Consider the following 13,692-nt stretch of genomic DNA (forward strand, 5'->3'; position numbering starts at 1 on the left):
AGTGGCGTGGGAATATAAATGAGGGTGAGAACAGGTTTGAGTACTTCAGGGGAAATCACAATAGGAGGACGGACTTCACAGAGCACAACCCAGTGGCAGGCTTCTAATGAAGGCCAAGATCAGACATCAATCATGTAGCCTTAAGACGGGATGACAACACCTGCTGTCAACATTCCCAGCGTGTGAATGTTTCACTGGTTACACATGTGGTTTTGGAGAGAGATACACCCTGGTTAAGACTGTATTAAAAATCTGCCTATCCAGTTGGTGTGTCAATATTCATGAGGGCACAACACAACATTGTGGCTGTAAAATAAACCAAGGAGCTCATCTGTGTTTTTGTTACTTAAATAGACATATGACTATTAAAACCATTTGTCAGTTAATTAAATGTATCATCTTTTGTTTCTTGTGAACACTGCTGTCTGTGTCTTTAATTTTTAGACAGTTAACATGTTGTGAAAGTAATAAACCAATGTAAATGCAACATGCAGCCTATGCAACTTCAACGATGCCTCTAAAATGAACAAACCAAAGTATACTTCTACACAAAAAGCTGCCAACATGAGTTACAAAACATTGCCATCCTCTCATGGAGAAAAAAAGGACACAATATACTTATTAAAACATTTAATATTTTTATATCACTAGACAGGGCGGCACGGTGGTGTGGTGGTTAGCACTCTCGCCTCACAGCAAGAGGGTTGCCGGTTCGATCCCGGGTGTGGGAGCCCTTCTGTGCGGAGTTTGCATGTTCTCCCCGTGTCAGCGCGGGTTCTCTCCGGGCACTCCGGCTTCCTCCCACAGTCCAAAGACATGCAGATTTGGGGACTAGGTTAATTGGAGACTCTAAATTGTCCGTAGGTGTGAATGTGAGCGTGAATGGTTGTTTGTCTCTATGTGTCAGCCCTGCGATAGTCTGGCGACCTGTCCAGGGTGTACCCTGCCTCTCGCCCGATGTAGCTGGGATAGGCTCCAGCCCCCCCGCGACCCTCAAGAGGATGAAGCGGTTAGAAGATGAATGAATGAATGAATATCACTAGACAGTATAATAACAGGAAAAGAGAACAAAGAGGTATTTCTTCCTAGTTAGACAAACTTATGCGCATAGAAGGAACTAGTCCGAACTGAATACAACACACACATGCACAAGGAAGTGGAGGAGACACTGGCCACGGTTACATGATGGCTTCTCATTCGGAATGAAATGAATCTGAATGAAATCATTCGGAATTAAAGTGTTTCCAGGTAGTTTACATGGGAAATATTAATTCCGAATGAGGGTTTACACGGGAGATCAGTTCAATCGCCTTTATTCAGGTCAGTGCAAGGTCTGGGGCAGGGAAGGTTTCTGACTGGATAGGGGGCGGGGCGGATGTTACGTGTTTACGTTTACCAGAAGAAAACACTGTAGTCCTCGCTCCAGATAACATGATGCTTGACGACGCCGTTATTAGTGCCTTTTTCGGGTGTGTTTTGCTTATATTCTTAAAGCAGCAGTACGACAACAACCTTGTTCTGCTAATGCTTCATCTGTTGAGGAGGAGAAGGGAGGCAGAAGACCGTGCTGTGGCGAATGGAAACCGGTGAGTGCAACGAGTCCGACTGCTCTAGCTCAGCCCATTGCTATGCAGCCCATTGCTATGCGCGCTATATACGTCATCGCACCAGAAGGGCAAGGAAACGAGCATGCGCAGAAAGACCGGAATGAACTTAGTGAGGAATGAGTGTATACATGCACACAAAATTCTTTCATTCAGAATGACAAACGGAATAAACCACCCTCTTTAATCGGATTTAATTTTCAATCGGAATGACCATTTACATGACCACTTTTAATCGGAATGGCCGCTCATTCCGATTAAAAGTGGAATTAAACTGTCCATGTAAACGCACTGAATGACAACATCAGGGAAACCAAACCTGCAGTGGAAATACACATTGTATGGAGGGAGGGAGGGAGGTAGAGAGGAGTCATGCATATATGGGAGTGTCTGCTCAAGACTGAGGCTATATCCACATATTGCCTTGTTACTTATAACACAGATTCCATTATTTTCCTGTATAATTGGAATAAAAATATCTGCCACCACAGGGCACACTACACCTCGTCTTTGTTATTTGACAAGGCAAGGGAACCCAAAAGCAGACAAAACACAGACTGGGAGCAGGATCTAGGTGATTTATTGGTAATAAAATGAGTGGAGGAGTACTGGGAGGCAAAGTCTGAGGTGGGGAGTGAAGCAGGGGAGCTGGCCGAGAGGGTCCAGAGCGGGGAGGTGAAGAGAAGCAGATGGAGTCCAGGTGGTCTTCTTCCCCTGCATGGACAGGTGAGTGTCCATGCAGGGGAAGAGCTGATGTGATGGCAGTGGATTACCAGGTGGAGAAGGAGTGGAGCAGGAGGCAGGAGTCAGACCAAGATAAAGCAAGGTGGCTGGAACATGACTGACTACTTAACAGAATCTAGGATCTGGCAGCATGCTGGAGTAGGAGCCTGGTATTTGAAGCTGACTTGATTGAAGATGATGAGCAGCTGCGGTGACTCCTGCGCACCAGACAACACTTCAGTAATCAGGGCGAGAGAGGGGAGGAGGGAAGCTCCTGGCTAGGAGGGAGAGGAGGCTGCAGCAGAGGCTGTGACAGTCTTGTTGTCTACACTCTCTCTTTGTCTCTCCCTTATCAAACCTCAGTGTGCATCCCAGTGTAACCACAAACTGTAACTGTATTTCTTTCCCAGTGTGCTGCAACTCCAGTGTCTGCAATTCTCTGTCCCTCTGTTTTATAATGCCTTAAAACAGTGAGGAACATAGAAGAACACCAGTTGGAGAGGCTCTCTAAATGAATTTGGAGAATTCCTCCAGCAGTTCTACAACCAACCAGCACGGGAGCTGTTTTACAACAACTGCAGGACAAACGAAGGGTGAAGGGAATGTTTATTGGAATCTTTTCCAGAGAAAGTAAAGGCAAATATCAACATAAACAAATAAACATATTATTCATCTTATAAACACAGCCTGAGTCACTTACCATAAATGTGGAAAAGAAATTACCATCTTACCCTCACATGAATCATCCACACATCTGTAAAAGCATGAGAGTTGATATGACCCGAACAGGAAGCCCAAGATTCACCTTTAACCTGGAAGATGCTACCTTAAACATCTTCCAAACATGTTGCTGCACGCAAATAGCTTGTGCAACGTCTGTCGACAGCAGCACAGAGACAAATTTTGCATGATTGAACAGAGCGAGTGTACAGTTTCAGTTTAAACCTGTTAAATATTGTGTCTGATAAATGGCCTCTGGGTTTTTGTTTTACATGCACATACACGTTGTGTGCACCTAGTGAACAGCGGTACCATGCCCAAAATTACAAAGTCCCATTAGTCAAACATGTCCATTGTTGTGAAGTCCTGTTTCTGCAACGTACACATTCCCTTCAGTGCACAGTGTTGATTGTCTGTTTTGGGCTACTATAGAAAAGACACGGCAAAAAACGTAAGGATTCTCAGTTTTAGGTGATTTTACACAAAAGAAAAAATAATTATAAATATTATGATCGGGCGGCACGGTGGTGTGGTGGTTAGCACTCTCGCCTCACAGCAAGAGGGTTGCCGGTTCGATCCCGGGCGTGGGAGCCCTTCTGTGCGGAGTTTGCATGTTCTCCCCGTGTCAGTGTGGGTTCTCTCCGGGCACTCCGGCTTCCTCCCACAGTCCAAAGACATGCAGATTGGGGACTAGGTTAATTGGTAACTCTAAATTGTCCATAGGTGTGAATGTGAGCGTGAATGGTTGTCTGTCTCTATGTGTCAGCCCTGCGATAGTCTGGCGACCTGTCCAGGGTGTACCCTGCCTCTCGCCCGATGTAGCTGGGATAGGCTCCAGCCCCCCCGCGACCCTCAAGAGGATGAAGCGGTTAGAATGAATATTATGATCCATTTCTGCCAATATATACCCCTAAATCCTGCACACTTTAAAAGCTGTATGGTCAACTATGTCTCTCCGGTTTCTTTTTGAAACTAAAAAAATGGCAAAAAATACAACATCAGCAACAAAAGAAAACAAAGTCAGTTAAATCAACCACCCATTAACTACTCAGTGTCTGGAATAAAGAGCCCCTAAAGTCCCATGGTACTACTATTATCTTATGCACATAAGATGATAACTTATTTGTTCAACGTCATTATCTTGTGCGCACAAAATTAAAAAAAAAAAAAAATCAGCTTTCGGGACTTGCAGCAATCTGAAGTAGTTCAGTCATACTGGACCATGGGGTGGTCGCTCCAGGGAGGCAGGTCGGAGAGTTTCTCCTCAGTGGCTGTTTCAATGTTCCAGCCCCAGGACTTAAAGAATCCACACAGGTTCATCCCCACAGCCTGGGAGAAAGTCTCAGCGTACAGGTTCATCTTCCCTTTGTTGTTCTTCGGAAAGCTGCTCATCTTGTGGTAGGCAGCAAACACCTTCTTGAAGGCATCCCAGCCAAACTTTTCCTGGAGCTACAGAGGTAAATGAAATGTGAATAGGAGTAATTAAAAAAAAACAACACTGGAAAAATGAATAACTAAGTAAATAAATAAAAATAAAGTCAACTGTGACAACACACTGAGTTCAGAGTGCAATTTCATCTAGGCTTCTCCACAGGGTGTAATACACAGTAATTCCCACTCACCTGCATGTATGTCTCCAAGGCCACCCACATGCTCCAGTCGCTAATTTTTTTCCCTGTCTTAGCATACTTCTCTGCTCGCTTGTTTCGATTTGCTACAGTCATATTTGGATGAGCCTGCATTGAACAATATGAAATGATATGATTGTTAAACAATGTAAAAGGCCAAATACATCTATCCTTATAAAAACATGCCATAGTAGACCATTTCAAACTTCACAACATAAGCATTTTAAATGGTCCAAGTGTATTTCCTGTTGTAATGTTTGTTAATGCAGTAGCTGACAGGAAGTTAACAGGGACCAGAGCCAATGCCCTGGCAACACAATAGCAATGAAATGGTCTGTAGACCAAATCAGAATGTTTGTTTACAATAACTAGTAGAAAACCCTCATGTCATGTATGTGAAACCAAATACTGCTGAGCAAGCGCTGCGTCAAATGGTCAGTTCTTATCCACCTAAAAATTTCACAATTGAAACAATCACCAGATGTCTACCCAGAAGTGATTATTGTCGTTGGTGCGACATCACATTGATTTGGCCTGCACATCCTAAGACCAATCTGTTCTCATCATTGGTCTTGGTTGTTTTGTCAAAAAAATAATGATAATAATAATTTACTCCACCTTTGCCCTGTTGATTCCCAGTACCTCCTCATGCACGTACACTGACCACAGGTTGCATGTACACTCAGTGGTGTGTGGTGAGAATTCCCAGCAGCCTCTCTGTTGGTTGTGTCCCAGTTCATGGATGGGCCCCCACATGCCTCTCTTAGCACAGTCAATGTTGACCAGTTCCTTTGCTACGGGTTTGTGTGCCATGATAGGATAACCTGCATGCATCCAACCTGCATGGAGAAAACAGTCTCATAAGGCAAGGCAAGGCAAGGCAAGGCAAGGCAAGGCAAGTTTATTTGTAGAGCACAATTCGTACACAAAGTAATTCAAAGTGCTTTACAGAACAAGAAAATGCATTAAAATCACAATACAAAATAAAAACACAAATAATCATTATAAAATGAACTTTAAAAGAGAAGAGTGCAGATAAGATCCTTTCAGTCATATGCACAGTGAAATAGATCTGTTTTGAGCCTAGATTTGAACATTGTCAGAGTAGAGGCCTGTCTCACATCTTCAGAAAGACTGTTCCAGATTTTAGCTGCATAAAACTGGAATCCTGATTCCCCATGTTTAGTCCTGACTCTGGGCACCAGCAGGAGGCCGGTCACTGAGGTCCTCAGAGTCCGAGATGGTTCATATGGCACTAACATGTCAGAGATGTACTTTGGTGCTAGGCCGTGGAGAGACTTGCTGCAGCTGCTTTAAAGTCTATTCTCTGAGCCACAGGAAGCCAGTGTAGAGACCTGAGCACAGGACTAATATGCTCGTACTTCCTGGTTTTGGTCAGGACCCGAGCAGCAGCATTCTGGATGTACTGCAGCTGTCTTACAGCCCGTTTGGAGAGGCCAGTGAGCAGACCGTTACAGTAGTCTAACCTACTAGAGACAAATGCATGGATAAGTCTCTCCAAGTCAGGTTTAGACACTATACCTTTGATTTTGGCAATGTTTTTTAGATGGTAAAAAGCTGCTGATGTTATTGATTTGATGTGGCTGTTAAAGTTCAAGTCTGAGTCCATCATTACCCCGAGATTTCTAACCTGATTTGTAGGTTTTAGAGAGAGAGACTGGAGGTGACTGCTGACACTTTCTCTTTGTTTCTGTGGACCAAATACGATGACTTCAGTCTTGTCTGAATTTAGCTGGAGAAAGTTGTTTTGCATCCACACACTGACCTGTTGGATGCAGTGACAGAGTGAATCCACTGGTCCATATTCACCTGCTGTCAGTGAGACATAGATCTGAGTGTCGTCTGCATGATTGTGGTAGGACACATTATTACTTTGTATTAACTGGCCTAAAGGCAGCATGTAGAGAGAAGGGGTCCCAGGATTGACCCTTGGGGCACCCCACAGGTCAAGGCCATGTGGTCTGAGACAGAGTTACCAATTTCAACAAAGTACTTCCTGTCTTCTAGATAGGACTTCAACCAATTTAGGGCAGTGCCAGAGATGCCCACCCAGTCCTCTAGTCTCTGTGAAAGGATCTCATGATCGACAGTGTCAAAAGCAGCACTCAGATCTAGCAGGACTAAAACTGAGACTTTGCCTGCGTCAGTGTTCAGGCGGATGTCATTTGTCACCTTAATAAGAGCGGTTAGGTTAGGGTGACATGTGTGTTGGGTCACTGTGATGAGCTTAGTGTCATACAAGTGCATCTAAAGAAAGCAAAATAATAGACATGCTTCACTTTGGCCTGTGCTGTTGTAAAAGTTCTCTTTAAGTACTTTTCACTGAGAAGTTCTGTAATTTTATAATTTTGAGCCACAACCTTAACAGTTTTTATTTTTATTTCCTGCTGAGCAAACATTCATACACAGCACCAAAGCCAAGCACACTTACCATAGGCAATCTGCACATCAGTTACGAAACGTTCCTTGCGACGAAATTTGTGTGGTACGACAGCCAGGTCAGCGATGGCCCTCATGATTTCATCCCAGAATGCTGCCAACTTATCAGGGCGATCTAGGCTCCGAACAGCATCTGATGGTACAGTAAGGACGATGTTTTCAAACTCCAACTCTGCCCAGGGTGCAGGAGCTGTGCGCAGCAGTGACCAATCAGCAGCTGTTGTCACACCTGAGGAGAAGACAGCAGTATATGTATGAGCGTAATCAGAGGTGAGTTTGAATTTGTGTCATTTTGAACTTTGACCACATTGGTTATTAATCATTACATGCCTGCCCTTCATCATCCCATCAACCCCTTGGTGTATAAACCTACTTGCCTGCACTTCCCCTTTGCCTGATTGTCTATTGAGTTCTCCCCTTTGATTCTTGTTTGTACACCAGCCCATATTCACGTGTTTTTGTCTTATTCCCAAATAATTGCCTTTCACCTTACCTGCCTCGCCTCTGCACGATGTTTTTGAGTCCTTACTATTGCATCAAAACTTCACTCATTCCTTGTTCAGTACCTAAGATATGACCTTTTATGTTGTTAAGCCCTCGTGAGCTTCCTGCTGACCTTGGTTCTTGTATCTTCATGACCATGTGCCCAGACAATCGCCTAAGGGAGCACCAAAAAGAAGTGAGGCTTGCCAGTGCTGCACTCCCACCACAAGGCACTGCCCAACCGCTACTTCCCTTGCATTTCACCTTCTGACCCCATTTCTCAGTCTCCATGGGTCCCTACTAGCTGTGACTGCCCCTAGAGACCTGGCAATGCCTACAACATTTCTTTTGGTCTGTCTTGCAAAACGAAGGGGTTACCATTAAAACAAAGGAAACTGGTGAGCAAAGCCTGCAACCCAGAAGTCCCTCTCACCTCGTGCTCCAAGTTCAGCTGCTTCTTCCAGAAAAGTCATTTACCAGTGTCACCCACCGTGGACTCACCGGATTTATAATATGGCGCAGGTACAGCCATCTGCACGATGACCTCTACCCCCTCCACTTGTGTTTTGGGTGGAGCTATCAGGTAGATGAGTCCCCCCCAGAGGTTCCACACCTGCATCATCCCTGAGGTTACAGAAAATCGATCATGAACACGTGGTGCTCTCTTCAAGACTCCAGCATTCAGGTGGTCTGTTTGACAGCCTATCTGGACCTGAGGAAGACATGGATCATATATTTCTGCTTTGAAAAGTACAGTACACTTTGTAATATAGTTGCATGTATGAGTCAAAAGTTGCAAGACAGATGGATAGATGGCGTGGAAGCTATATTATTTGATGTATAATTGCTAACCGTCATAATCAGTCTATCGGTCTGCATAGGAAGCTCAAACTCTAGCTGTTTTATGGGATATAATGGCTTGATTTGTTGGTAAAAACTTAACCCATTTTAGCTTTGTATCTCACTTGACCTTACAAACTTAGATATTTAAAGGCAATTTTGTGAACTGTACCATCCACCCCTTGTTGACGATCTCTTCAGGCACGGCCATGTAGGTCCTCATACCAGGCGAGAGGTAGAGACCTGTGCTGATCCACACTTCCCCTCCTGAAACACACACACACACAGATACACACAAGATCTGTATATTAATGCAAAAGCACAAAGATTACAGCAGTAGGTACTCAGTTGTGCACACAAATCATGTCAAAGGAACAACAAAGTAATATTAGTGATTATAAATCCCTTGTGAATTTGCCCACATGATCGAGGTCTGACCTGCTGTCTCAATATCAATCTTGAGTCTGTGGTTGTAGACAACTGGCATCAAGGGATTATCCTTGATGAGGTAGGGCAGGAGGGCATCGGGATCTGGGGAAACCTTATATACCCCCGCCCCTACACTGAGGAGCAGGTGGTCTTTGGGACTCTCCACAGGGCATTTCTCACACACCTTGAAAATGAATGATGAAAGGTATAACAGAGGTTGCTCACAGTGTCACAGTATCTGCAGCGAAGAAAATAAAATCACACTCTAAGCAGACATATGGTCCTATGAAGTGCAATTATTTGTACTAGAAAGGATGGTGACTGCACCCTCTCTGGTCCCCACCTGTGGCATGCCCGTCGTCTTTAAGATCTCAGTGAGGGAGGACACGACTTGTGTATAGGAGGAGCAGTCATGAGCCTTCATGTGCAAGTACCTGCCACAGTCCCCACCAAGTCTTTTAAGGCATTTCTCCTCTTGCTCTGTAAGTTCCTTCCCCTGGGTCACATGATCAGCAAAGCGGTGTAGAAGGTGACGGAAGTGGTAGGTGTCTTTGACAGCCTGGCTAGGTTCAGGTGCCTTGTAGGAACCTTCCCCGATCATCCTCCCCAGCACGCTCAAGCCCATTTTGTTCAGGATCTTGTTTCCTGAAAGACAAATAACTTGGCTTGATTTATGTGTTGCATGGATTGAAGCATTATGGGTAGGGTTTGAACAAGCAGCAACTTCTGAGGCTGACAAATGAAGACAATGCGTAAATGCTAATAACTGCAGTTCACTGAATGGCCACTTGAGGCTGGCTCTAAAACAGAGTAAATCAGTAAAGACCCCCATGACCAACATGTTTAAAGCCTGGTACAAAAAAAACAAACAGTTGTGGTCTATATGGCTAATTTCAGCACTCATTAAAATTGTACAGTTTTCTATAACTTGTCTGTTTACATTTAATTAAGGCTCAAAATTACACATATCTGAGGGCAAGGCCCCTTTAAGTGAAAGACTGTCTGCAAGGCAGATAAGATCCACCCCTCACTCGAGGCTTCAAAACAGTAGTCCACAAACCAGTCGGTCCACAAACCTTCACCAGAGTGTCTCGTCTGTCTTGTCTGAGTTCTTTGTCCCAGTGTTGTTGTTTTGTTTTTTCAGTTCAGCCGCCTGTTTCACTTATTCTAGCTGTTCTGCTTGTTCACTCTGTGTGCATATGATTTGTTGCTTTGCCTCTGTGTGTAGCTTTATCTTTAAATATTGTACGATACCTCGCAAATGAAATAAATAAATTAATATGTCATATTATCATTGATTGAAATTGGCAGCATACGTTAAAACTCTTGTGGCACATTATCATACCTTCGAAATCTGTCATTGTGTTTCGTCCAGGGTGTGTCTGTGCCCAGCTCCAGGCATGTCCACCGATCAGCAGGCCTCCTCCCTCTGCTACAAACTCTTGGATTTCCTCTGCATGACGATCATTGTATGCCGTACACACAAACACACTCAGATCTTTTCTGAAGTTTGTCCTCTCACAGTTAAACTCTGACTTGCTGTAGAGGTTTAAGGCATGGCCGAGATCTGGAATCACACCAACTACCCCATTCCGGCCATTGTCCAACCAGCGAAGGGCATTATTCCAAAATGGAGCCAGTGTCTGTGATAAAGGTTTATCCAAGAAAAACAGCAGTTAATTAATCACTTAAAAGCAATAAATTAGCAAAAAAAAGTTTTCTGGCAATAACACCGTTTATTAACTAAACCTCACCTTCCGACTCAGAAGTCCTTCATGTGTGATCACAATGACTCGTCCCTGCCCATAGTAGCTTCCTGCCAAGAATGCTCTTTCATCCTTGGTGGTGCCAATGGGGAAGGCTAGTGGACCGTGGACTAGGACCTCTGAGGCTATTACCCCATTCTTGAGGACAAACTCTGACACCCCCTGGAGTAAGAACTCTAGGTCATCCTCAAAATCCGTGCCAATCCTAAATTTTAAAGGGGTAAGAGGGGAGGTAAAGAGAGATGCCAGGTATGAGCGTGTATTTGAGAGTTAATCGTATTCTGGCATTTTCGTTGCTATTCTCTACTTGTCCACTAGATGCCTCTCTGACTTTTCCACCTCCCAATGCCACGCTAGAGGCTGTTCTGTCAGCTAGTGGTACCACCATATCAAGGCTGAAATACCTCAATGATCATTGGATAGAATGCCATGAAAATTTGTTCAGGCGCTCATGGTGATGAGGGGGTGATTTGGTGACCCTCTGACTTTTCGTTGACATTTTTTTAGTGAAACATCTTAACAACAATTGGAGTGATTGGTATGACATTTGGCACACAGTCTCACGATGCCCAAAGGTTAAATCTTAATATCTCTGCTGCAGCTCTGACTTTTAATCTACCACCAGCAGGTCAATGTTTTTACTATCTAGTAAAATATCCAAGCTTCTACGTGACTGAAATTTGTGCTCCCCAGATTTTTCCTTCAGCACCACCATGAGGTTGAGATTTTGAACGAAATAAATCAACAGCTATGGACTGCCACTTAATTTGGTTTAGAACTAATGTGGTATTCATGTTCCCCTCAGGATCCATTGCAATAACTTTGGTGATCCCTCCACTTTTAATATGTCCAATGCTTTAGTTTATGACCGTCTGCAAAATTAAAGTACTCAGCTGTACTTTGTGTTAAGCGCTAATTAATAAAAATGTTAGATGCTAAAATGGTAAACTAAGATGGCAATAATGGCAAACATTATACCCGCTAAGCATCAGCATGTTAGCATTGTTATTGTGAGCATGTTAGCATGCTTATGTAACATTTAGCTCAAAGCTAAAGGGACTCCCAAAAACAACACACTCACTAAAAGCTGCCATTTTTACAACCTGTTCAAATGTGCAAAGAAAATAGAAGTATACACTCACCCTACAGCCATGCAGGAAGATGGGATCTGAGGAGGGACCGCCAGGCATTCCACCTCACCATAACGCTCAGAGAAGTAGATCCCTGCCACACCAGAGACCTTATTCCCTGCAAACTGAAGCAGTGTGTTCTCCTTAGGATGAGTTGAAGCCCAGTGCCATGCCTGCCCCCCAATCAGCACTCCTCCTCCAGCTTTAAGAAATGCTACCAGGTCTTCCGCTTCTGTATCTACGCTGTAGGCATCTGTCACATACACACCAACCCCCAGTTTGTCACTAAAGGCCCCCACAACTGTGGTTTCAAAGATGGACTTGCTGAGGTTATGTGCAACTCCCTCAAGGTGTTTGTAGACTCCAACAGACAGGTTCTCAGATCCATCTCCTCTCAGCCAGGTCAGAGCGTTCTCTACCAGATCAGGAAAGGCGGTCAAGTAGCCCTCATGACCCAGGACCACAATCCTCCCACGGCCATACAGAGAAGCAGCCATCAGGACCTGGCCCTGACTGTTCATTGCTAAAGGAAAGGCATGGTCTCCAGTTAGAACCAGGACACTGGGAACACAGGGGCCACAGATGTCCAGGTCTCTCAAGCCTTGCATCAGGGACATGTAGGCCCCTTCCCAATGATTTTGGGTGGGCTGCTCGGACATGGTGAGACGGACTGAGGCTCTGAAGATCGGATGAAGAGGAGGGTGGATGGCAAAAGAAAGCTGAGCTGAGTCAGATGTAGATTGTGTTAGCACAATTGGTCATAGATGGATGTTTGCTGTCAGTCAGGGTGTCCTGTGGGAGAAGAAAGAGAGATTGAAACAAAAAATAAAAGTAGTAGGCATGTAACAGTTAGAACAACAAAATATCAATCTCCAGCTTCAAAAACAAAAAGTGAATCTGTTCATTTTCATCACAAACAAAACCAACATAAAGCAGAGTTACATTTTTACCCGGGAGTTAAGTTGTCTCTCTGGTTGTATAATTACACTGTCATGCAACAGCTTCTGAGACAGGCAGTCCTCCACAAAAACCTCCTGACAGGACGAAGGAGTGATTTAAAAGAGAACAATAGTAGAGGGGACTGTTTTAGTAAAAAGGTAAATACAATAAGAGGAGGAACTTAAGTCTGGTAAACCCAAGGCTAAGACACATCACGGGACAAAAACCCCTTTCTGTGTCTGTTTGTTTTAATACCTTAAACCTTAGATTTAAGGCTTCAAACAGGAGATACATCCTGTCTGTGGGTGTATAGGCATCCTGTTCATCCAGTCAGAGAGAGTCAATATTTGTAGATATTGGGGCTTAAATGATAACATATTGACTGTGTATTTTTCTACTCTACCACAAAGCTAAGATTATTAAAAATACCTAGTGTGATATCGTCACAAAATCACCAAGTCTGTGGCCATACTGTCAGATGTAGCACTCAAAGCATCAAGGAACTTCATGACTTAGTGGATGATCAAAGTTCAACTCATAAAACTCACGTATCTAATATCCAAACAAAACTAATAGCTTTTATTCAGCTATAGATAACATATTGTGGATGTTTGCTTGCTTTGTGGGAACACTTCAGGCCTGTGTTGGCCTAATCTACCTGATAATTATGATAATCAGACTTGGCTCCAATGGGAACAGGACTTGTACTGCGTCACTAACCTCTGCAAACTGTAACCAAGTAGGGGATTCAAACATATCTAAAGCCTTCAGTTGATAAAGTGGAAGCACCATGGGCATATATTTCTCCCTCAAGACTTAAAATAATGGACACAAACCCCTAAACTCAATGTTGGAACGGTTGTAGAAGAATAGAAATTCTCTCTCTCTGTTACCTCCTTACTTTTGTTCTGTGTCTGTGTTACGCACATCCATCTGGCTATTTCGAGGTCTGTATTTTTGTGGGAAAATT

At 43.9% G+C, this 13,692-nt stretch overlaps 1 protein-coding gene across 1 annotated transcript; it reads right to left on the minus strand.

Moving 5' to 3' along the window:
• Positions 1–2,916: 2,916 nt before the first annotated feature.
• LOC125888400 (TRPM8 channel-associated factor homolog) lies at positions 2,917–12,523 on the minus strand. The gene is made up of 11 exons (XM_049575747.1): positions 11,796–12,523; positions 10,642–10,858; positions 10,233–10,530; positions 9,231–9,532; positions 8,897–9,071; positions 8,631–8,725; positions 8,120–8,330; positions 7,128–7,364; positions 5,294–5,514; positions 4,670–4,783; positions 2,917–4,496 (listed from the first exon to the last, which is right to left on the minus strand). Exons 1-11 carry the CDS (start codon positions 12,440–12,442, stop codon positions 4,254–4,256), a joined length of 2,760 nt encoding a protein of 919 aa, XP_049431704.1. The 5' UTR covers positions 12,443–12,523; the 3' UTR covers positions 2,917–4,253.
• Between the last annotated feature and the right edge of the window lie 1,169 nt (positions 12,524–13,692).

Source organism: Epinephelus fuscoguttatus, linkage group LG5 (assembly GCF_011397635.1).
Source record: "Epinephelus fuscoguttatus linkage group LG5, E.fuscoguttatus.final_Chr_v1".
Lineage (NCBI taxonomy): Eukaryota > Metazoa > Chordata > Actinopteri > Perciformes > Serranidae > Epinephelus > Epinephelus fuscoguttatus.

Excerpts from the sequence above, each read along its gene's own strand:
- LOC125888400 (XM_049575747.1), bottom strand. The coding sequence starts at position 12,442 with ATGTCCGAGCAGCCCACCCAAAATCATTGGGAAGGGGCCTACATGTCC. Across the intron at positions 10,859-11,795 it reads TCTTCCTGCATGGCTGTAGG|GATTGGCACGGATTTTGAGG; the intron begins GTGAGTGTATAC and ends TTTAAAATTTAG. Across the intron at positions 9,533-10,232 it reads CACAATGACAGATTTCGAAG|GAAACAAGATCCTGAACAAA; the intron begins GTATGATAATGT and ends TTTGTCTTTCAG.